Here is a 26,759-nt window from a genome sequence, read left to right as displayed (position 1 = left end):
ATGCAACTGGGCATTTTTAGTTTTCCGCCGCGCCGACGCCGCTTGCTTTTAAATGGATGGCAATAAAATTGTGTATTAGTGCCTTTAGTTAAGCTTTTCACGGTTCGATAGTTTCGGTAATACAATTTTGAAATTATATTTTCGTTTCGACGTTTTACACTCGTTATTCTCTCGTCAACAAAGTTTTCATAATTTAGTTTTATTTCGGACCGCAAACGCAATTTAGCAGCGTGTCTCTGCAATATTAAATGATATCAACTGCTAACTAAGCTATTTGCGCCAACTTGAAATGCAAGTTACATCTACAAATTCATGGAGCATGAACGGACAATCAGTTTAAACGAGGGTCATAATATCAGTAGTGCGGTATTATCGCGCACACAATCGCTTGAAATGATTCAATAGATCAGTGTCCGAGGTGTGGAGTGGCGCATTCCGCAGTGGGGTCACGTAGCACCCCGAGAGGCCCAGACCCCGAGGTATGCGCCCTGAACACGTGTCATATTGCCCTTCCTTGGACGACAATACTTAATTCAATAGCTATTGAAATTTTCCGACACCGACCGTTGTGTGTTTGCCCCGAAATCTTATCAGCTTATTGGGGTTTTGTGTTACCTCCTATTTGTATAGGAATAAAAATACAAATAAGTGTAATAACGAGGTATAGTAGTAGTATATAATACAGTTTACAGAGAAGGCCTTTGTTGTTCAAATTATATGTATAACGTTACGTATGGCTCTCCTTACCTTATTAGGTGGATGTATTTAACGAAGGGTAATAATTATTGAATGTAATAATCATAGTAATTACGTGTTTGTGTTAAGTGACGGTGTATCGCTAAAGTGAGCTGTTATGCTGTAAAATATGGCGTACTTAGCCGTCAGAACTTACCACTGCCATTTGGAATATTGAACCGATGCACGCTAGAGGAAATTGGTATTCCATAAAATTCTATATCCCGCTACATAGGTAGAGTTATAACCGAAAAACAATAATAATAAACGATACACAAAAATAAAACTAGCACTACGTTTTAAACGAGAAAATATATTTTCAATTCAACAGTACGATTTCGTTTGGCAAAAAACACTAGAGTTAACATAGCTGAACGGCCACTGGTGTATTTTGCAACTATTTTAATTTTTTGTGTTCACATGAATGTTTCTAATATAATAAAACCGAATTCCATTTTGTTTTTTGCAGGAAAATAATTATTATACATTTCAGTTTTAATTGAGATTTTAGCTTGTTGGCTGTTAAAAGCTCTAATGTGAATATTTGGAAACTTTTCTACAGAATAGATGAAATGAAGCCACCGATAAATGTCCAAGGATGAAAAAGGGTCCGAGTAACTGCTTGGGCCAATGAGACTAAAGTAAATTATATTTGTTTGTTTGGCTCTACATCTTACATGAAAAAATACTAATTCACCATTTTAATTAGTCGATTTAAAAACAAAAGACTGCATCCATGGGTTAAGCCTTTTGAGTTCACGATGGACGGCTTGGCTATACACCCGCTGTTAGGTTGCATGTCACAAGTTCAATTCTTGCTAAGGACTTGAAGGGCACCTATAAAAATCGAAACCACATGTAAGCCAAAACAATTTTAATACCTAATATGCACTTGCTACACATAAATTCTAGATTAGACTATTATAAAAGAAATAGAAAAAAATATACATTTTTACCCTCATGACAGCCCACATCAATTTGCAGTTTTATCTCTCACATACATGTGGGCCTGAAATACCCAAATGAAGCTCAAAATATATCAAAGGTTTATTTACCTAACTAATAACATTATGAAAGCTATCAATAACAATAAACTTCATCATGAAAATCATATATAAACAGTTAATGTGGATCACTGTTTTAGAATAGAGTGTAATTTTAGTGTTAGAGGTAGTATAATATTTGGTATTACTCAACAAAACACGCTTTTTAAAATGAACACTATTTTTTAAAGTAAACTGAAAAACAAATGAATATGAAAATGAAACTCTTTACGTTACTTAATAACAATAGAGGGATAATAAATATAAATTACGATCTTAAATAGAATAAAAATACAACTGCGTAAATTACAACATAAAATATAAAAAAACCACCATTAAAATAATTTAAAAATAGCTCGTGACGTACTCAATAAATAATTCAACATAATATGAAGTGTAATGACGTCTATCAGTCCATTAGACAGTATAAGAGTTCTCACACACTTACAAACTTTTCGTCGGCCGATAATTTATTCTGGCTCACATATATCATACATACCCTATAAAAAGGCCTCCGACCGACCGACTTCAAAAAAATAGCCACAGCCAATAAATAGGACCAACAATCGGTCAACAATTTAGTCTGCAGTGTATGAAGGCCTAAAAGTTGAATATTTAAAATACCAATTTGCCTAACTGTAGGTACCTGTGTATATGGACTCGTATACGTACAAAAATATAAATAGTTTATGCCTAATTATTGTCCTCACACCATTTGTAATCTGTATTTTATCTATATCGATATGTACGTATGTAGTGTCATTTTTCAGCTTATAGGCTGGTACCCATTTTTTTTTTCTTGTTGGGTGTAGCAGTAAAGCCATAAAACTTGACCAGGATTTTGCATTGTGTATAAAAACTATGTACGCCTACATAATCTTCAAATAGGAAAACAAAAACAAAATGAAACGTCAACTACCGAACCTATTACTTGGACCAAAAGTCAACCCTTAACCACCGCTAGTGTATTTTGGTCCAGTTATAAAATATAGACTGTCACTTGTCACCGGCGACGAGCTGTGACTGACATTCTTGAATTTTATTTTTATGAATAGTTTGTTTGCTTTTTTCAGTTCAATCCTTCAGTCAGGGATAGGTAACTTGTTGTAGTGCATAGTGCTGCATTTTTGGGTTAAATACATATTCGCGAAGTATTAACTTTCATTAATAAACGATTATCTAGTCTTGCTTTGTAATAATTTCATGTCTTCATGAAACATGAAATTATTCTTTATACAATAAAGAGTAGAATAATAATACAATAAAAAAATTGTTTGTTTGTAAGGCTCCGAAACTAACAGAACTACAGAACCGTTTTGAAAAATTAATTCTTTCACTGTTGGAAAGCTTCACTCTTCCCAAGTAACATAGTCTATATTTTATCCCGGTATACATATGTACATAGTACCCATGGGACGCGGGTGAAACCGCGGGAAAACGGCTAGTGTTGAATATATTTGACATGAATAGATGGAGCTTAATCCTATGTATGTATTACTGTCCTAATCTCTTAAGCTAAATATTATTACGTTCACTTGAATTTCCTATTCCTAGAACTACAAGCTTATTTAATTGTATTAGCTTTGACACAATATTATTAGATACAGATTACTAAACACAGCTGTGTAATAAACAAAATCACATTTGGGAACTAATACTCTATAATTGTTATTTGAAGAATTGATTGGTTTAGCCTCATTTAATAGGTTTCCAGTATAAATGGATGCACCTGAACTTCTTTTCCTATATCTGGTTACGGGATATTATTTGATAAAAAGATTACTGATGATGATATACTTACTTATATAAAACAGATAACGCTCAATCCTTCTCCGTGTGAGAGGAGGCCTGTGCCCAGCAGTGGGACGATAAAAAGGCTGTAACTGTAAAACAGTTTCATGATGACGATATTAGAGTCAGTTGCGTATATAAAATTAGGTACTAATCAAGAAACCAATGCCATCGAAACTGCAAGAATATTAGCAAAAACTGCAGCTTTTGTTTTGCAACGTTTTAAACGGGACATAGATTTAAATTTAAAAGTAGGCATAAATTTAAATTGTGCGGTAGTTGAAAAACACATCCGTTATACGGTGGAGTTGCAAACTAAGAACGTCGTGTTTCGGGCCAATACCCTGCGATGTCTCTGAAAACTGCAAATACGGACTATGTACGAGATTTTATTTGTTAGGGAAATATCTTGAATTAACTTGAAAATTATTTAGCTTTGGAGAAGATTCGAGTACATTAGGTTTAACTTATTGTGCTTGAAAATTTTATATTTTTCTAATTACTCTTCCTATTACGGACTCGTGGTTGGATTTTTCTGAAAGATTAGTCGATGAAGATTGGCTCCTAAAAAATAATAAGTGTTAAGAATTGCGTTTCAATTTTTTGAGACATTGAACTAATTCGGCGTGATCTCAACACTGAAGTATGAACATTTAGGTACTAATTCCAATAAGTATTTATCTTCAGTCAAACACATTTTATCACCTAAAAACAAGCGTGAACAAGATGATCAAGCTCCCGCAAGTGTTTTCGTCTCAAACCAGAGAGAATATTAGAAAAGTTTTTCGATCCCTGAATACGGTACGTGAGACACAAATATTGCAGTGGAGCCAGGGATAATCTGCTGGCTTCGAGCCAGTTCACAATATGTAAGCGCAGTTTTCAATAGAGCCGTTTAGATATCTGCCGAGGAAGCGACCAGTGTGACAATTAAGTGAGAACCGCTATGATTACCAGTGTTATCGGGGTATCAGTTCGTTTGGCTGTTTGGCGAGAGGATTTTGTTATTATGTTGCAATGATTATGTTGATACTTTTAATGAAGGGTAGGTATTGTTTTGTGTGAGGTTTTATTTTAAAACCGAGAACTAATAGCTTTCAGCTGCGGTTTCACGCGCATCCCGAGATATCTGCTTCCCGTAGCCGGTTAGTGACAAAAACCATCCTATGTCCTTCTCCCGGCTCTAAGCTTTCTCCCCTCTAATATTTATTTTTATCGGTTAATACTACTACTACCACAGATTACTATAATATTATAGTTACCTACTACGTTGTATGAAGCCAATGTATGAATTACTAGACCAGTGTTCATTTCTTTTGTACAATCCTTAGTCCTGCCCAACCTTCTAACATAGGTACGTCCTTAACACTACGTACCTTCTGCGCAAGTGTAGCCTTGCCTTGAATACCTGTGCCTAGACCATTTTCTTACATTTCTCCACTAGCTCTAAGACTAACTTCGGTCGCTGTGAACCTCTCGCGTTTATTCATACGATTGGCTTTATGACAGGAATTAGTTTCACTATGAATGGCTTTGCATTATTATTAGGGTTTTAGTTGCAAATCGGTAAGTATAGAGTGAACCTCGGTTTAGGTAATATTTGTATTATAGGTACTTGCATATTATATAAAACTATTCTTATATTTGATGGCGGATTCACTGTAGTTGTTGGTGGTAAATTCACTACTAATGTTTTTGTAATGCCCATATCAAAAAGTTTGAAATTAAATAGATTGCTTATAATTGAAACATTGCATTGCATAAAGGTTTTTGGGTTGCATGTCTCAAACCTTCACCGAGAACTTTGTTGATACTTTGTTTTTGTATTATTTGAGTTTGAGTTATTAATATTATTTGTGCCTATAAAGCATTACTGCATATAATTACACTTACTATACACCTTACAATACCAACAATCTCAAGACCAGTCTACCAACTAACTAAACAAAACTAAAGCGAAATCATGAATCATAAACAAACAAGACTCAACCAGAAAGCCGGGTAAGTGTCGCATCAGCCGGCCGGGGGGCACCCGGATATGAACCCTGTACCGTCCTGCCTCGTCACTTTAACGATCACCACTTACTAAGGTTTTTACCTTATTGCTGAATGCTCAATTTATGGAATGATGTAATGGAGAGGAAATGTTTGTCATTGTTTTTTGAGGAAAAGTTGAGAAAAATTGGGGAAAAACTGTTTTTTTTTTTGTAGTCATAATGAAATCAATTTTTGGCAATTTAGGTTTGAAAGAAGAATGATGTTGATAATAATGAAATTATTGTTAAAAATTAATCTTTACATTAGTATTCAGGTAACAAACACGTCGTGCCAAGCTGTATGGTTATGTCAATTTATAATTGCGTTTGATAGGCTTTTTTTGGGAAATTGTCCACAGTGGGTGCAATGTGAGGGAGTGTCAGACTCTTACTGACTTAAACCCACCATATTCCTTCTTAAGCCCGTTATGTACCAGAGCTGAGGTAGGTCTATGTTCTTTGGACTTCACGTATACTATAAACTTATTAGAAAGCATGGATCTAATAAGTATATTCATGAATGAAAGTGTGAAAATTATGACAGTAATCTAGTGTTCACGACTTTTTCATACTGTTTTATTATTATTTAGTACCTACATTTGTTATAATTGCGCATTCTCAAGTTTAAACATTAAAAAGTTTGAATAAAAAAGAGAATTGAAATAGAAAGTCAAAAAATACTCGTAAATCAAGACTGTGGAAAAAATTAAAACCATTCAAAACTTTTTAAAAGTTCTAAGAAAACTATTAACAATATTTCGTTGAAAATTGAAACTTTTATTACTTTAATATTTCATACACAATTAATTAATTCGAAATTGAAACAATTTTATTAGTTTAATTTTGTAATAAAATAGGTTTCTGTAACTTGCAAGACGTTTAATGGAATCATTGAATATAATTATTTTAAAATAGTGTCTTTCATTTTCTGATGGTGTGACTTTATTATTATATTCTTAGATGGATACAACCATTTCATTTTTTTCGAATAGACACAGAAATAACAAACTCAAATTAAAATAATTATGAAACAAATATATGTTCGTATTAGATACAAAAACGACAAATGCATTTGCTTGGACATAGCCAATATTCTTTAAAAAAATGACAAGATATAGTAGTTCCTACCATAATTTTCACACTGCTAATATAATAAAGCTAAAAGTTTTTAGTGTCTCTGTCTGATTTTGATCAACTTAGCGATAAAGGTGATATCAAAATAACATGTAAATACGTACGATAAGCAGTTCCCTCAGAAACTGGGTGAAACCTCTAGCGAAAGCCAGCTTACCTGCAGGTTAGTACATAGGTAGCTTATATGAGCTAAGTTTTATAAAACAACACATTAAAATTTCCACTCACAACCCCAATCACGTCCACCATCAACAATAAAAGGAGTGAGCCGCGTATTTTTCATCGTCATCGTATTTATATAGCTAAATCGGTCAGGTCATAATATCCGGACCGGATGGTATGTCTTGAGCGATGAAGATGACCCGTCGTCCGTCCCGTAACCGGTCCGTTCGCTTGTCGTCACGTGCCGTTCTCGTATGTCTTGTCTTGGGATGTCCCGACCTTATTTTTCACACCTCCTTGCATCTTGATTAATGTTGAAAGCCGTTTAACAGCACGTCAAGATGTTATGAATCGTTTTGATATTTGAATGGGTTGTAGTGTAGTTAGTTTACTATTCAAATAGGAATTTGTAACGATAGGATTTTGACCTAAGTTGAATTCAAAGGAAAAGGACAGGCGGTATTACAAAAATACGATAAGCTGACCTTTATTCCAGGGAAAGTTTAATCTAATGTGTCAGAATTGTCAAGTATTTTTGTGAGATTCTTACGTCGGCTAAATCTGGGAAAACTTTCGGGTTTAAGAAACTTTAACAGTGCAATAGCTGGAGTCGAGGTGTATGTTATACAAGCTGTTGATTTGCATCCGTGCCATATTCAAGGAGGTAATTATGCTAATGATTCTCGACCCAAATCAATAAAAAAATTGGTACGTAATTTTTTTTCTTTAGTTTTTTTTCGGAATTCCGTAAATGTCATCTAGCCTTATTTAAACTTGACGCGTATGTTACTGGCGTTAAAACCGTGCTGCACCCTCACACAAACGCAAACACAAAGCATACGCAACGATCACTCATAAATTTCATTCATAAAATTGGATTACTTCGGAAATACCACGACATTACAATGACAAAAAAAGCAGTGCATATTAGTTATTTCCCATCTACTGTAATTCCAATCGATTATTTACGTATTGTATGTCCTCCTCCTGAACTATGGCACAAATGCAAAACAACACCTTGTATTTGTTCACACATGGAACAATTTGCTTATTAGTAGTTGTAGATACATGTCTAAAAAGGTCTTTATGTGTTAACAACCAACATATTTAAGAGACAACGTCTAAAATATAAGTTCAAAACGAACTAAGATGGGACCATGAACTTCAACCAGAGTTACTTGAATATTTAGTCTACATTCTAGCTACGTGACTTTGCTTTATAAATCTAACAAATGCGGTCAAGAATTTCATTCGTAACGGCTTGCATCCACAGGTATGTTCTGTAAACATTACACATATCTTTTGAGAGCAAATGTTCGGTTCCAAATATATCCTCGAGAAGTTTTAAAGTCGTGTAAATATCTTTCGAATTCAAATTTACACAGGTATTTTATCACATGAATATGAAGACAGGTATCTGCCACTGAAAGGAAAAAAATATTAAAATATTTCATTTTGTTTGTGAAGCGAGAAATTCATCTTAGAAGTGTTTACCCCGACGTGAAATAAAACTGCGAGCATGTTCAAACGTGTTTACCCGACGTGACTCTGAATATGTCTCGACAAATATGTTTTTTCTGTCGGCAAATTCGAAAATCACCTACAAAAGTGTGTAAGGAAGGGGCGAGAACGTGTTGCCAGCAGCAAAAAAAGGTTGCTATTCGCGTATTATTCGCATTCTATGCCCATACGTGTCTTGCTAAGCCGATTTTTATTACTTTTCAAAGCAGATGCTTATAAAAGTACAGATTAATGTACACAAAAGACCAAAGCAATGACTGACGGAATTTTCTTTAATAAATGTTCTGTACGTATCTTTGTATGTGAACGTTTTATGGGATGTCCCTGAATGGGTCTTCTTTATATCTTTTTTTTCTTAGATCAAAGACGCTGTTGACACTTTGGTATTTATTATAAAACACGTAATGAGATTACTAATGATTATGTTTTTCTAGTGCGCGGAATAAATAAAAACTATTGATTAAATATTGCTTTTACTACCAGAAAAAAACTTAGGGCTTATGTTATATGTAACATATATGACATATACAGAGAGAAGTCTTCACACAGTCTTTTTGAAAAATAATCATATCTTAAAACCTACAGAAACTCCATGATATTACATATATGTAGATACTATTACTACCCTAAACCCTATTTCCATTTACTTAAACCAACACATGCATGTGTTAAAAAATTATATTGATCATAAATCGCGTAAGCAGTCAACTAAAGAAAATAATATATTAATGGGAAAAATAATTTATGAAGAACATGTACCCGACCGCACTCATTGGCCTAAACCCATTAGCATAGAAATTAGGATCATTGCTGATAAGAAACCCTTCACCATTTCGTAACATCAGTACCTACGTAGAATACAACTGGATAGGATGAATACTATAAAGAATACTATCTTACTTTAACACTTTATTTCAGCTAAAGACGTTAATTTAAAGAACTTACCGATTTGGTGTTAGCGATAGCCCACTGTACATACCAAGGAAAGCTATAGGCTACTTTTTGCCTGAGTGGGCGAAGGTAGATTCCACTGGATATAGGTGAAACCACCATGGACAAATTGATCCCAATATACTTCGAGAAAAGAATAGACAGATGACGATAGGACCGATTTAAAACCCTGTAATATGAATAGATAGAGAATCAATTAAGACCTACCTCAAAGTTTACCAACTTAAACTTACATGCTCTAAACGCCAACAATTAACATTCAATTAATCTTAAAGTCTACGTACCACACAACTAGAATCTGTAATTCTAAATCAAGTCGTTTATACCAGTATTCAATTATCGGGATCTAGTAATTAAATTAAAGGTTACAGCTCTCTACAAACTTGTTAATTTCTTACATTTATGTTTACGCGAATCGCAGTTAATTAGGTTTTGCGATTTTATATAATTTCAGATTTCAATTTAATAAAGTTTGTGTAGGTATATCGATTTGCTTCTTTGTGTTATTTCGTATATATTTAAAACAAAGATAAGATTTATTCGAACACTTACATACTTCACCACTTTTGTTCACGTGAATAAAGCACGATGGAAAAAAAGCCTTACGAACTTAGGATACCCAAATAAAATAAATACTATTAGGAAGATAAGAAGGTTAAATAGTAACAAAACTCATGGAATTTCCTAAGGTAATGAAAATATTATTATTCTAACATGTTCTCAATTTACCCAAGACCACAACCAGATTACATTAATCTCCTAATTGCTTTCCAAAAGTAATTCCAATAAAACAACTTTTTAATTCCATAGATTTCCCGATCCCAAAAACTAAAGCCATATCGTATTTCCTAAGAACAAATACGGGTGTTTTCACAAACAAAACAAAATCAATTAAGACACATAACATAACTTCTAAAAAGGTTGCATAAAATTGTGGTACATTTACGTAAGCTGTACAGACCTACATAAGAAATATCTATATAATATATTTTAACAGCAGTTATTATGATTTAAAAAGCCTTGTGTTTGTACCTGTATAAGAACTCTCACTACCAATCTAAATTCTGCAATATGTATAAGTTTATTCCATCTTTACAGTCATATCTCATTTTGTCTTTTCTCCTCTAATCACAAATTAAGAGTCACGCTTAAGCAACCGTTGTGACAATTCAGTGACATATTTTTATACTTATTTTCAATTTTAAAAACATTTTCACACAACCACAAGTTATTAACTCCACCAGGTACATAAAGCAATGTTACACCCCTACCTCTGCGGTAACAGAAAAGGTGACCGCTTCGGAAATCCGAGCGTGTTACCATGGTCCTAACTAATTGGGGGAGGCGGGTCGGATGTGAGAACACGGCAAATGAAGATTTATCATCTGCCAAGTCCTTCGGCTTGGCGCGATTATCGGTACGGTTTTTGAATGGCAATCTTGTGGTTTTAGAAGCAGTGGTTGCGATTTTACTTGGTTAAGAGAATCACGTTTTTCAATCATGGGTACTTTTTAAGGCCCTTTCTTTGTGGTAAGATAGAAAATAGTTGCAAAAATTGACATAGCTGTTTATTTATGTATACTTTGTACGACATGAGACATGTAAAAAGGCGGACTTAATGCCATAGGCATTCTTTCCAGTCAACTTTAAGATGATGCAGAAATATCATGGCAAGTACATTTCTTGTTATTATAGAGGTGCCAGTCTAGAAACCACTTATAATTATACTTGGTCTTTTACTTATCTTTAATTAACTACACTGCAATACCACAGTGATTCTTTTCATTATTTTAAACTATGCACACGGCAGGAATGCTTAATTAAAATAACCATAGCAGTCCGTTTTATGTTCCGGAATAGTGGTATGTCTATTGGATTATTTTCCATCAATTTAGCAACTTACGTAACGGTTTGTGTGTGATGGATGTGAGTAAAAAACGTCCGTACAGCTATTGTTATTTTTCAGGAAACGTTTTTTCTGTACAATGATATCACAAACTGCTCAGTATTTGGTCAACTATTTAAACACACTCAGCTTAAAATAGATATTTCCAGACCGTCGTCATGTCTTGTTTTTTTGCCCGTCTATCGTGAACGTCAAAGGTAATAAATCTTTCTCTTCTGCCTAAATAGAGCTATCCCAGACAAAGACTGAATCTAGCTCCACACTCAACTGTATAGGCAACTTATCAAGATATCCTTGCGCTAAATCTTCAATAAGTTTCTCCTTTGTGTTTTGTGTCAATTTATTTACAATTTTATGTGAAATTAGATTACAAGCTTACGAATATGTGAGGGTCGGATTTTCTGTTTTATTTTTTTCGCTTTTGTGTACTTGCACATTTTCTTTAAGGGTGTAAAGGTTATCTAATGGAAAAAGGGTAGTAGTGTGCCCTCAGGCGATGGGCTGGCTACCCCTTGCTGTCGTGATCCGTCAACCCGTCACGACATGCCCCGAGGCAGTACTGGGTCACTGTAACTTTGCTTACAACAAAAAAAAACACAAAGCAAACTATCATCTCATGTCTGAATTATGGTAGCATTACATAACACAATGCAGTTAATTATCGTAGTGAAAAACAGTGGGCTGTAAACAGCAGGACCCAGTATAAATAGCAGCTGATTTCATAGCAATTAAAGTGAGGGATTATTAGCCGGCACCGATGATCGACGAGCGGGTTCGGCCGTCGGCCGTCGGCCCGGCTCGGCCTCGCTGCGAATTAACTTAATCACTGTTTACGCCGCTCGGGGGTATGTGGCCCGCGAATTACACAGCTCCATGCAAATGTTATGAGAACACCTTGCCTGTTTATATTTTGGATGTGACACGAATTATCCGTGACTGAAAGATTTGTCTGTTCATTTTGAAGGCATATGAAACTGTTGAAAATGATTTAAGTATATCTGGATTACATTTATACCCTATATGTACACTAATGTGTGTCATTTAAAACAAACCGAGGTGAAATAACTATTATCCGAAAAAAGTGTAGCAGTTGTTAATGCTCTTGTAGATAAAATAATATAGGTATACGCTTTTTGGTATAACAACGCGGCTGCTTATAACGTGAATATAAGTCTTGAACTTCAAAGTTCACGTTCACACATGTGTTAAAATACCGCACTATTTTTTGTACTATAAAACATCTTTACTCACCATACACAGTAAGAAAAATGCATACCTTTTTCTGCACAACTAAAGCAACAGACGAAGAAACATTAAACAAAGATAAAAATAGTAATTATATTCTCACAGTAACAAAAAACATTGTAAGGGGATGATGGGTACTCGCTCCTTTGCCTCGCTGGCAAAAGAAATAAAAGTAAGTACGCCGCGAGGTGAGCGAGAAGAAAAAAGTGCATTAAAACTTATCTTGTGCGAACTTGACAACTTTTGTAGTAATTGACTTCATACATAATAAGACTATCTCCTTTTAATTTATCTCTACTCTCAAGCATAATTTCCGTTATCCAATCAATATTTTACTTACTTCGAAACACAATTTCGGAACCCTCGTATACTGATTTTAATTACACTTCTCACATTTACTTAACTAATTTATTCTCGAAGTTGACTCGTTTTGAAGTCTTGTCACTACATCGTAAAGGTGGGTCCTTACTTAAAGTTCAATGTCACTTATAATCCGCTTTCCAAGTAGTAACAAGTTTGAACTGAAGTATGTATCTACTCGGGACGAAGAGGGTACTATTACTTTGGAACTGAATTTTGTTACACGCGTGGGCAAGTCCTTTGATACCCTAACATTAAGGTAAGTGGAAGGTGTGAACGATTAATGGCATCTAACCAAAGAATGTCAAGTGTCTCCTGAGAGAAACGTTCAGTAAGAAAACGACTGCGGAAGAGCATTTCACGGGCCACAAATTTCCCCGTGAAAACAATCGTAAAACGCTTTTATTACTCAAACATTCACCATTGATTCACGGGCCGAAACAATAAAAATACTGACTCAATCAACCTACCGAACTTTACGAGCTCTATAGGTGAGTGGATTTATTGTCAGAAAGCCAATAATCTTTCATTTACACCTACGTCTAAGAATGGAATTAGCCGAGCCCAACCTTTTATGAGCCCTTTTGTACATGAAAAAAATTTGCACCCGGACGGACAAAGTAATTCATTTAGCTTGATAATGTTTTTTTTTAATTACTTTCATTTTAATCTAGGTAAGTGTGGGTGTTCGTTCTGAGCAGAAATACAACCTTATGAACCCTCCTGTATTCATAGTGTAACCCTGTTGTTAAACAGACACCTCTCGCCTATAAATAGGACATTGTTCATAATAAATACAAGAGATAAAAATACACCTGCATTGCAAGCATTTGATTTATAGCAAAAAATAAAAAGAAACATTGCTAGCGCAAACGGAAAAAGTCGTCGCAATGAAAAATAATGTCTTTATGACGGCGCTATTTGAATGTAAACTACGATATCAAGCTATTTAAAAGCTGCAATTTACCAGAAGTATATAGTAAAACAAAAACGTGCTCGTGCGGCCGGAAAAGGTCATTTGCCATCATAGGGCGCCGGCGGCGTGTGGCGGCGGCCCGGTGACTGTCCCTTTTTTTTTTTTTTTTTTTTTTTTATCGACGTAAAATCATCAAATGACCCCTCCCGCTGTGGGTTAGCAGCGGTGAGGGAGTGTCAGACTTTTACTGACTAAAATCGTCGTGTTCCGTCATAGGCCTTTTATGTACCAGGGCCGCGGTATCTCTTTCGAACAACCCGCAGCCCCGGCAGGCCTTGGCCCTGCTGGGCCCCGCTGGGGTTGCTGACGTCTCTTTGAGGAGCGCGTGGAACAACGCGCGCCGTCGACACGGGTCTGTCGTCTAGGAAGACAGAGGGACGATGAGCCACCCGAACTCACCGCCCACAGACCCACGCCTACGGTGGCCGGGAGTCATCTCGCGACACCCGGCGCCCATGGTGTCTACCTGGTCCAGCGCGGCGGCCGGGATGAGAGGTGCGCACTCTCTGGCGTTCCGCCTCCTCCTTCTCGAGCATGACCGCTTCGCAGAAGGAGGCGACGGCATCCCATTCCCTCTCGCCCCGGACCATGGCCTGAACCAGGGCCGGACGCGAGAGGTCGCCGCCGCCCAAAGCCTCGACGAGGACCCGGCGGTGCCCCTCCCATGCGGGGCACACCTGGACTGTGTGGTCCACCGTGTCCTCGGGGCTGTCCGCACAATGGTGACACCCGGGCGCCTCCTCACGACCGATGCGGTGCAGGTACCTCCCGAAACAACCGTGTCCGGTGAGGACCTGCGTCATGCGGTACGTGAGGGCGCCGTGACTCCTCCCGAGCCACTCCTCAAAGAGGGGACTTACCGCCACGATGGTGGCGTGCCCTCGGTGACTGTCCCTTGCCTCTGTTGTTCATTTTTCTTCCCCTTTTTCCGGGGCCAAACGGTAAAGAGAAACTTAATTGGAGGCTTTCCCGCCGACTCTCAGGCTCAATGAAAAATTACGAGCTAAACGAGCACACGCTTGGGAATTTTTCGCTCATTCTCGACGGCACACCAGTGGAAAGAAACGCTGCGTCTTTACGCAAGCCCCTTAAACTTAGATAAATGTAAGCTGACGAACGTAATTTCAATGAAATATACTGCTCATTACAAGAATTAATTTAATTCCGCTATTTTAGCGAATTGTGTGACGACGTCGCGGCTCGTGTAGGTGCCTTTATGAGCCTCTTTCCTCTGCCGCCTTTGGGCTTTGTTTTGCTTCTTTTTTGTTTATTATTGCCTTTGTTTCTGTGAATAATTTACTTTATGAGGTTGAATAACTCACTGAAACTCGTATTTATAAGGTGCGCGATTGTGAATGCAGTTTTATTAAAAGTACTTCATTGACAAAATTCCTGGAAGCGAGAATTCTACTTTATATCTTTGTACGTAATAGCGCATACCGGTAGCATTTGCTAGTAAGTTCAGTATCTATTTTGCAGTCACAAAGGCAGATTAGCAATCGGCGAACAGGGCCACAGACGTACTCGCATGTAAGTTACAAAACACTCCTAATTGGTTAACCAGCCAGATGGTGGATTACGTTGGATGTTCATTATTGCGCATTCGGGATTTCCCTTGGAAGCAGCTGCATAATTCACGTTGCCACGATTAAGCTAAATGCATTAAATGTATATGTTAGAGCGGATTTTATGTGCTTCGTATAAACGTGATTGCATTTCAGTAGGTAAACGATACTGTGAGTCCTTGTGAATTTATACTTTTACATATTTTATGTGAAACTACATAGGTGTACGTACCTACGTAGAGTAGGTACGTACCTAAATTGTATCAAACATTTTTACGTAGAGTACTTAAACTGGATATATTTTGATTTCTGACACTTACGCGAATATTAGACATTTAAATAAAACTACTTTTACGGATTTTATCAAGACGACCAACACCTTAGTCTGCCCGTGACCATGGATGCTGTAAAGGATCCGAAACGTCGGGATTAAATAATATTAATATTACCGCGATAAAATCCGTAAAAGTAGTTTTATTTAAATGGATATATTTTTGTGACAAACTTCTAGTTAGTGTAAAGAATGTTCAAGTATCACAATAATATAAATACACATGTGATACATTCATCATGTTGTTTAATAAATTCTCATCATGCAATCAACGTAAGTGCAAAAAAAACTGGACCACCCCAAAATTATAAGCTGCCTTTCCAAATTCAACTGTGTCCCGACCACCGTCCTATCCAAGAGAATCCATTTTAAATTTTGACACGTAGATAGCAAAACTGTGAGGGTTTTATATCTGTGGTCAAGTTCTGTATGAAGCACGGATGACAAGCCACAGACATTTTAATTAAAGGCCACGGCAGCTGGAATCTCAGTGAAAGAGATCGACTTGATTAAAATAACGCTCGGTTCGATACCGGACGAGATTATTAAATGGAATATGAAAGTTTGAGTTTCGAGTCTGATAGTGTTGACGAAGCTGGTCAGTTTTGTGTGCCGGTAATTGTAATAATGGTTGTAGGTAATACATGTAGAGTACTGGTACAATGCAGACTTTTAGTCGGCGGATAGTTGGTATAGGCTCATACATTATTGTGAAGATGAATGGGAGTATAAAATCAAAAAGATCAGGTGTTTAGCCAGTATGAAATCGATTGAAAGCTTTGTTTTCAACATTTTCTTTAAAAATAATCTTTGGGTCTTCTGTCAGCCGCCTTTTAGTCTGCAGTGTGCGGAAATTCTTAGAAATCTGAGATAGTAGTACACACTACTAAAACTATTTTTTCATCTCAAGGCTTCTTTTCCTAGAACTACAAGGAAACTATAAAATATGTATTTTATTTGTTACCTCATAAAATTATTTATTTATTTTAGCTACACGTCAGATTATTTCAGAGAAACTTTATGCTGTTATTTTGTTCTGGTAAAAGGTGTAAGAAAATGATAAACAAGACTGTGGCACCGTATTTTAATCCTGCTAAACGAAATTGTCGGTGCAGTGTGCTTATTCAGATTATGTGAGCAGTCACATGTGGTTGGAGGCCTCGGCCGTTATTGCAGGGCTTTGAGAGCACTGCGCAAAGTATTATGTTGTGAGGACATAGTAGGTACCTTTATGTGTATCTAATACTACAAAAACAGTTTTTAAAATATAATATTCAGTATTTATTTCCATAATTTACATACTTTAAAAAAGTACAGTATCTGTCTACCTATTTTTCCGCAATTTATCCTCAATAATGCTTTTTGGAGCATTTGTGGAATTTCTCTTCACATTGTTCCAAATCCGTTTGCACATATTTGCTCACTTTTATAAAACGTGAACATTTTACTTTGAACATTCCAACGTGGGATTATAACAAAACTGGATCGCAAAATCAAACAACTAAACACTTAACAGAGTTTATTTCCTTATATTTTAACTGTTTCAATTTATATTATTTACAAATTATTTATCACAATTTCACAGTCAATACATATAAATTTATTTACAATTTTTTTATTTTACAAACATTTACAACTAGTTTTTACACTGCGGGACAACATCAGGGTAACACCGAGCGAGCTATCAACACAGAAAAAATATAAAACACCGCCATTTTGAAATTGTTCAGCACGCAGATGGAAGTTAACGCAAAAGTAAATAAATTACCAGCTCACCCAAGTTTCAGGTTTATTTCTTTCTAATAGCAGCGTTTACGAGATCAACCGTTCCAGCCAGCGATTAGTATTCTACAGGTCTCGCAGTCATCTCAGGCAAGTCTTACTGAAGCTTGGTGTTAATGTCTGCGGGACTAAGCCATCGCGGCTAATGTACTTTAAGCAACTTCTAAATTCTACATGATTCCAGCAATTTTTCAGTTTTTTTGTACAAGTATTTTTTGGCAAGGAATTGGGTTTAATGCTTGAACAACGTTTTGGTGTCCCACTAAATGTGTCCAACAGTGTAGAGATAAAAAAGCAACGGTTTGTAGAAAGTCTATTCGCCGTTGAACTAGTAGCCAAAATATTTTTGCCAAAAAGTAGTTTTTTTACTTTACCTCTAACCTGTTAAAATATACGAAACTGTTAAATAAAATCCGTAAAACAGTAACTTTTTATAGTACATTTATCAGAAGTTTTTAAATAAATGTAGCTACTATTCGTAATTGTTCGAACAATGAACAAAATTTCAACAAACCGTTGGCTAAGACGGGACTCCACCACAAGCTAAGACATTTCTCATTTAGCTGTGTTGTGCTTAAGTTGCAAGCGCAATTTGTAAGCTGCAGGCAGTCGGTACAAACGAGCTAAGAATCAGCAGTCTCTTAGGATGGGTACCAATGAATGCAACTTAAAGCTAGAACAAAAATGTATTTTCCATTCAACGTGACTTATGGACTTGTATGTAGTTTTAGGAAAAAAATCTTTGCAGTGACGATAACTTTACTTATATCAAACTATATAGATAGTTACACATGTTCTGATGAAGTGATTTATACAGTAATTTCGCATGGAGAAGGTTTTTAACCCTTTGGAAATATTCCATCTCTTTTGTATGTTGTTTATTTAATATTCTAATCTGCAAAAAAAACATAAGTAGTAAAATACAATTTTGTAGCAGATAATGTCTTAGCTTGCAGTCGGAATCCATCGAAACTAAAACATTGTCCTAAGTATTTACACACACATAATTCTATGTACACTTTATACACAACTCTCTGGTCCTGGAATTTCTTCGGCTATGAGATGTTCTCTCCTACTTAACGTCATAGTACCTAATGTAACAGGGGGCTTACTTAATACTGCTTTTGGTGGTGATAGTACCTGTGAAAAAAGAAAATGAAATGAAACCTTTTTATAAAAAATATACTTCAATAATTTACCTAAAACTTTCTCCTAAATCTAACAAATACTAAGCTTAAAATAGCATCAAAATCGGTGCAGCCAAACGTGAGATGTATGGGCATAAACATACATCCATACAGGTCAAACTGACGAACCTCATTTTTTTCATGTATTAAAAATATAGGTATCATGAGAGGTCAGTTTTACTACATACTTTTATGAACAGACCAAAACTGCTGAAAGAGTAAAACATAAAAGTAAAATTTTACAGTATTTCTCATCAAACTTTTTTATAATACGTAAATGCGTTAAAACTACTTGAGTTTTTCCACAGTTCATGAGTAGACTGTTTTAAACTACGTACTATAATTATGTGCCGAGTGTCTAGTCTATGACATAATTATTAAACCTACGTTTTAATGAGTTGGATTTTTCACATCGCGTTAGCGCGAGCTTTTAATTTAATAACATGTCTAGGTGAACAAATACTTGGTATATATGGGTCATGCTCTGAAAAGCTCTGTGTTTAGATATAAAACTGCGTTTGTATTTTTAGCAAGATAATTGGATATTGAATTTCGCGTTGTTAGAAAAATATTTTTTCTGTTTTGCGACTGGCGTTTTTCGTTTTATTTCAATAGTCGTCAAATATTCATTAGCCGGGATATTCAATACGCGCAATTAAGAGAATCCTCATGTTATGGATGCTTTTAGTAACAAAGGAATCCACTGTTATTTTGCCTAGAAAGCCTAGAATATGAATCAAAAACCGCTCTAGGTATACCCACTTTAAGAAAATCTCAATAATAAAAATATACCCTACTTACCTATATCCTACTTAATACTAATGTCATAAATGTGAGAGCATATGAGAATGTATGTTTGTTATTCTTACACCGACTGGACCGATTTTGTTGAAATTTGGTATGTAGATTAGTGATAACCTGGATTAACACTTTTTTTGAACACACCACGCGGGCAAAGCCGCGAATAAATAATCTGAGACTAGTAGACTAAATGCCATTCCAAAAAGAATTTATTCGAAATATGAAACACACAGAGTCCTTAAAAATGTAAAAAGTCATCTGTCTACTCACGGGTCGGTGATCGTCGAGCGCTGCGCTCGCGTCGCTCCCCCACTCGTCGGCGTGGAGTGCGCCGTTTTTCGTGGCCGCCTCTGTTACGCACTTGCTCAGTGGGGCCCCGTCTGTATGGGAAAAGGAAATTATTTTATGATTGTGGGTGGGAAAATTGATTCTGGTTTGGGGTTAAAGACAATATGGAAAATATTGTTGCCAAAGGTCGTATGATCACAGCGATGAGAAGGCAAATGCAACAAAAGGAATGGGCATGGAGTTACACTAAGTATGTAATCTACCCACACGCCTGAGACTGCAATATCAATCTGCTGACTAGCAATCTTTTCCACTAAGAAATAATTTAGTACCTAATTGTGAAATTTCTTGTAAAGCACTGGTACTCAGCTACATCCGTTTAGACTGGAAGCCGACCCCAACGTAGTTGGGAAAAAAGGCTCGGAGGATGGAGGATGGATGTGAAAATGCAAACAGAAAATGTTATGGCATCTCTTGATCTAACAAATAAAAATGTGCAGTAAACAGCCAAGGCGCCTTTTTGAAGTCAAATAAAACACAAACTTCAAAGTGAAACATGATCAAAACTTAAATAATAGCCAATAAATGCCTTGCCCTACGTGTGCCATTTTACTGTCGGAATTTATGGCCTAGAAAGTCACGTTACGACTTTTTAGATGAGGATTACGAAAACAAAGAAAGATTTTCCTACTTTGAAAACTTCAGGTGTAAAACCAGTTTTAATCTTCATAAAAATGTGTTTAAAACCATATTATTATGGCTTTAAAACGCGATAAGAATTTCTAACTTTCCTCATAAATCTCCGGTGTTCTATAAAAAAATTGATAGATATAATTTTTACGTCGACGTGGGGACGTGAAGAACGAGAGTTCAATTAATTTTTTTGCGAACTCTCGTGGCTTTTATGGGATAGACTGCTCTGACATAATAGACTAACGCTTCCTACTCTGCAGCATAAACATATACTATTTTCACGTAAAGATTAAAATGATTGAACGTAAAAAAAATTGTGCGGCTTCGGCAACAAATAAAACATAAAATAAATGTATATAGGTATAGATAAATAGTATAGATAAATAGGTATAGATAAATAAATTATAACTGTAGTAGATATTTAAATAAATTTGAACACAATTTACCGGCCCCTATTTCGAGGAAAACGACCAATACGAACCAGAAATCAATTGATCAATTACGACAGCAAGTCAACTGATAAAATTATCTACAGACCAAGAAACACTTGGATGGAGAATAGTCAGACCACAACCGCAACCGTTCAAATAGTCCAGTACTCTTGGAATCTTCGAGAACGTTTTAAACAGCTCTTGTTACTGGAATCTCACTCAATAAAATCGCTTTGACGTACGTTGCTCGGATAAGTCTACTCGTACTTGTTTCGTTACATTAAGAGTATCGGGAATGCATTTATGTTCATTTTGGGGTTGTATTATAATGTTCGGTAATCGAGTTGCGGGGATTGAGGATGCTTTGTTCTTACGAGATCTTTTAATGTAGTATTGGAAATAGGAAAAATTAAACAATCATTGTGAGATGATGATTGATTGATGAGTAAATTCGGAATCACTAAAAGATTCACAATAATAAATACGACATTCAGAGAATTACATTTCAGATTTGTTAATCACAAGGATAACCTAAACATTTGTAACAATTTTTCGAAAAAATGCCAAAGTTTTGCGAGCATATTTTGCAAGCTGGCTAAAGGCAAACCAACCTAATCTTCGCCTCATTTACAGCCTAACAAAATTTAAAAAGTTTTTTACACATTCACATACATACTGATCACATCTTCAACCTAGCGACTTCAATAAACACATCTTCCAAGTAAAACTCACCTGGAGGCGGATTCAATATGTCCGGCTGCGCTTGCTTGGGCGGCTTCAGCGTGTACGCGACGACGTACTGCCCGTCCCCCGCGTTTAGTTGCAGCTCTGACGATTGTTGCTTTGTTGGCGGATTACTCCTGCACGAAGGGATTGTATATTTATGTGAATATTAAAGTAACTATTAATATTTGGTATAAAAATATAAATTACAGATTGTTTGATAGGCAGGATTTATTATTAAAACGCTAAGATGTGACAATAGTACGGGTAGATTTTGTAAAAACCGTTACAATCTGCCTAAAAAATGTGTGGTGACTTATGTAAGTGTAGGATACGTTTATCTCTATGGCATTCGATTGGAGTAAATGGTGAAGTAGATTAAGTTATATTCATCCAGAATATGACTAGATTTGAAAATTATTCTAAGAAATTAGAATATTGTTACAAAATGAAATGGATTCATAACAACGAGTAGTTTAGACCTTCACATTCATACATTCCATAAATAATAGGTGCCTTCTTATTTCTGAAAGCCTTACAGTAATAACAACTTAAAGTGATGACATTAAAAGTTACATACGTCTGTTGGAATCGTGACGTACCGGACTGCACTCGTACAATTTTAATGGTAATTGCAATCGATCCCCTTTGATTTAATCATGAACCAAATGTTCCATTGAGCCATTGCAATTCAGTGCATGACGGTGATTACATGAGCTACTCAGTGACTACTTAATTTTGGATTATTTTCATTAAATACATTAATATATTTCTGTTTAATTTTTACTGTTGAGAATGCTTGAAGTAGGTACATATATTGTCTTGTTCAATTCTATGTACGAGGACCAAAGCTTTTCAGTAATTTAAGAGCTGGTAAATATTTATATCAGAAAATTAGTAAGGCATGATTTTATTTGTTGTTAAAACAGATTTCTTTTAGCAACAAACAATACCGTAGATTTTCGTACAACAGAGAAGAGACACACAAAACTCGCACAAAATAATTACGAGTTGCACAATAGTTAGACTTTTGTCAAGTAAGAGTAACAAGTATAGTGTAGCTAGATCCGGCACTCGAAACGTGAGCAAACATGTATGTTGGCGTTATTCAGATTGCAAGGACATGTTGAACTTGCAACTAGAGTTGGAAAGTTTAATGACGTGCCACATCTAGCTATAGGTAGCATCTATGTACGAGGTGTAGGTATAACATAATTGTGATACAATTAGATGATTTTGGAGATAAGATAATAAGTATGTAGGTATATGCCACTGTTTTAATTGTTTTTATGAAGTTAATATGTAAAGGAACCCTTATAAATGTATTCCCCAACATCTAAATTCATAAAAAATGGGATGGCCAATTCACAAAAAATCTATTATCAAAAAAATACTTAGTAGCAGGAACAGAAAAAGTGACTCTCGGGTTACAAGTATTAGTTAGGGAATCAAATCGTAAAGATGGAATTCTGAACAAATTCAATCGAATTGACATAGGTCGTGTATGTAGGAAAAGTATCCAAAAATTATTTCCATTTTAGGTAAAAATAGGTCTACTAGACGCAACTTGACAATACTCGTACAATTTAATATACACCTTCATATGGCATTTCATGAATTACCAAGTCGTTAACTGCTACACGTTACGTGTTGAACATTAACTTAACAATTAAACTGGGCAGTAAAGTAGTAAAATATTTAATTTTACTGCAAATGAGTATTTCTTACCTTTTTCTTCGTAGGAAGTATCCAGTAAATATGGCGGCGCAACCACAGATGATGACTGTGAAGATGATTGACCAGAATGCGGCTTTGGAGACGCCAGCCATCAGACTGCTCCCACCATCTAGTGGAAAAGAAGGTCAAAGGTTTTATCAGGTATGTACCTAGGAACATATCTCTTCTTTTGAAGCAAAGCGTGAATCCTTGCTTTCAAACACTACTGTTTATTTTATAGTACCTTTGTTAGTTTTTAAAAGAACGAACATGTAAAATCTTTAAATGCATAAACATCGGAAATTCGAGTTTTGTTTTTTTTTTTAACATTATATATTATTAGTATATAGATATGTTTTTCTTTGTCGTAATTCGAAGGCATTGATTACGTAGACAGATAGGTATCAACCTTTACTTGGTATATTCCGTAGATGGGTTTAATTTAAAATAACTGTATAATACATTTAAAATAAACAGAAAGCGGAAATATTTTAATGCAAAAGTTTCAAATATCTTTTTACATACGAAACATATTCCAAGCGAAGTTAAACACCCAATTTCCAAATTCATTATCCAAATATGCATTAAAATTCAACCCTTTGTGCTTCAAACGATTTTTAAAACCGTGTTGTAGTCTGTAGCCTGCATCATTATACCCACGTTACGTAAAAATACATCCGCAGTGTTTTAGCACAGTCTTATAATAATGAAACATAGTTAAAAGCGAACTCTGTGGTTAACGTGCTTTTGTGTTTTTTACTTGTAAATGCTATAAATGAGGATTTTTTTACCGTAATTTTTTACAAAGAGACACGCATTTTATATGCTATTTTAAGAAATACTTTATTTTATTCTTGAAGAAAATACTTTCTCGTTAGTGCATGCTAGGTCTATTTGCACCCCAAAACTTTAACCTTCTTTCTGTTTCCATCTTTTGTTGAGATCCGTTACAATTCGAACACTGATTTACCTTATTTCTCAACAATATGAAAAAACTTCTCATAAACAAGAATAAAGATCATCAAACACTCTTCTACAAAGCAGATTAGGGATTTCAAATTGTTCGTCACCTCCAATGTTTTTCTTATCCGTCCTAGCGTCCAAAATAAACATAGACTAATGAATATTGGAAAGTAAATATGACTTAAAGAGCCACATTAGCACATGACAGGTTTCTAAGCCCGTCGTGTTTGAAAACGGGTCTCTTGACCTCCGGCTATCACGCCGTTTAGGTAGTTTAAGCGTTTATTTTGGTTAAAAGAACATAGGTAGTATGTGACAAAGGAATTTGATATTGCTCTTTGAAACTATTTAGAAAATGTGAACAGATATAGAGGAAGGGGACAACTATGGAAGTGTGAAAGATGATATGGCTCGAAAGAATGTCAATTGAGAGACGGCAAGTGCGGATAAGAAAATATGCTGCAGGAGGATGATCATAACTCCAAAACCATTTACTATTCTGCTATCGCATTTTGATAATCTTAACTAAATCTACAACATGATACTGAAATCCAATTGCATTTGAAGCAGTTTATAAGCAATTTCAGAGTATTAATGAACTAACATATAATAAAATTCATCGATTAGTAACTCACGCAGTAATACCAAACTACTAAGGAACTAAATGGTCCTAAATACCTATCATATATATTTGACCGAAATTAATCATCCTCTATGTACATTTGAATACGTTGATTTGCCTTCTAAACCATATCTGAAAACCTTTACATAGGGTCAAATAAACTCAAAAAGTTGTAAATATCTTTTAACATAAATAGATAGGTACTTACATCAAAATCGACCACAACAACCCTTACCTTATTATTAATACAGAATAATACGACATTAGATGTCAGCCGTTGAATTAGCGTAATTACAATACGGCGTCTCACTCTAACCCCTAGTAATATACAAAGTGAGAGAGGGACAGTATACCCGGGTTACGCTATTAAGCAGGTTCAAATTTACGCGTGGCTATCTAGCAGATTGCTTGCTTATTGTCTTCCTATCAATGGCAAATTGTGCCATGAAATTAGTTTGTTGGCCATCAAAATGGTTCCGAGATATTGCGATTAATTATCTTCAAAATTCGCTGAAGTTTATGCGAAATTGATGGGGCTTGGTTTTACATGTTCGTGTTTTATCGAGTATCGTTTTGAGATGACTTTTTGGGGAAGATCGATAAGCCTTTTTGTGCTTTTTGAAATTTTGAAATAAAAGTTAATCTATGTTCTCCCTTTTGGTATGTATGTAATCCTCAGCCCCGTTATTAATAAACAAAGATTCAAGTAACACCTAGGTATATGTGAACTGTATAATACATTTTTATCGGTTTATATTTGAATTTACTCCGTGTTTATGGATAAGGGGGCTTAAGATTACCTATATTCCAAGACGACATTCTATGCAAGCGATATTTTGAAAATAGTTACTTCACATTGTGATACAAACTAACTAAACATATTACAAAGGGAAACATACCAGTCCTCCGTTCAGGGTCTTGATACGCGAGAGCATGTAGCATGATGCGGTCTGAAGCGCCTTTATCGTTCCTCGAGTGCACAGTTAATCTCAGCGCACTGCCGGTCGACCAAAGTACCCCGGCCGGTACTAGGAATATGGCAACACCGTCTAGGGTTGCAATATAATATAATAGTTACAGTTAATTACCTGGAAAATTGTTGCTACCAAATGTTGTTGGATGTGGGTTTTTTAGTTGTTCCGTTTGTGGGGTTAATGTTTGTATTGAGAATTGGGAGTAACTTAGAAATTCCTTTCTTGTGATTGCCACAGACGCGCTGTGTGGTAGTTTCGAATTTATATCGTCTTTACAAGAACATTATGAATTTCGTTGACATAAAAACAACCTCTTTCAATCAGTAACTGAATTGATTGCGTCAAGACTGATTTTGGCCACGGCGTCTATTCTTATGAGGAGATCATCCAGCCGCACAGGACATATTATAGTACACAAGCATGTGCAATAACTCTACTAACTTTGAAACACCACAAATTCAACTTACCAGTCTCATTAGCAGTAACATTGAACCTAATCTTCCCATTATTAGAGTCTAAAGCTTCTAACACCACCAGTTGCGGCAGTCCCCCATCGTAGCCGGTGACACAGCGCACCACGAGAGGCTCTCCGAAGTCCTCGCGGCTCGAGTCCTCGATCCAGTTGGAAGAATTGCCTGAAGAAACCGTGCAGTTCCGTGGTGGTGATGGACGGGCTAGTGGAAGAAAAATATTCATGATTTCAAAGTTGTATTTTTTCGATGGCCTAATGATAGGTCCTGTCTTGTTAAATGTTGTTGACTGGGATTGCGAAAAATAACATTATAAAATTGGAGATATATAATGAACTCCTTGTCCCGCAATC

At 35.8% G+C, this 26,759-nt stretch overlaps 1 protein-coding gene across 1 annotated transcript in view; it reads right to left on the bottom strand.

Moving 5' to 3' along the window:
• Positions 1–17,265: 17,265 nt before the first annotated feature.
• LOC124640320 (synaptogenesis protein syg-2-like) overlaps positions 17,266–26,759 on the bottom strand; it is a 31,970-nt gene continuing 22,476 nt past the window's right edge. Inside the window, exons 12-17 of the mRNA XM_047178035.1 lie at positions 26,404–26,610; positions 25,862–26,011; positions 23,390–23,507; positions 21,671–21,798; positions 19,797–19,906; positions 17,266–18,678 (exon numbers count right to left, since the gene is read on the bottom strand). Of these exons, the coding sequence (XP_047033991.1) occupies positions 18,559–18,678; positions 19,797–19,906; positions 21,671–21,798; positions 23,390–23,507; positions 25,862–26,011; positions 26,404–26,610 (833 nt within the window). The 3' untranslated portion in view covers positions 17,266–18,558. The remainder of the gene's footprint in view (positions 18,679–19,796; positions 19,907–21,670; positions 21,799–23,389; positions 23,508–25,861; positions 26,012–26,403; positions 26,611–26,759) is intronic.

The sequence above is a fragment of the Helicoverpa zea genome, chromosome 20 (assembly GCF_022581195.2).
Source record: "Helicoverpa zea isolate HzStark_Cry1AcR chromosome 20, ilHelZeax1.1, whole genome shotgun sequence".
In the NCBI taxonomy this organism is placed as follows: domain Eukaryota; kingdom Metazoa; phylum Arthropoda; class Insecta; order Lepidoptera; family Noctuidae; genus Helicoverpa; species Helicoverpa zea.
The sequence above is the reverse complement of the archived record's forward strand: the minus strand, read 5'-3'. Positions and strand labels throughout refer to the sequence as shown.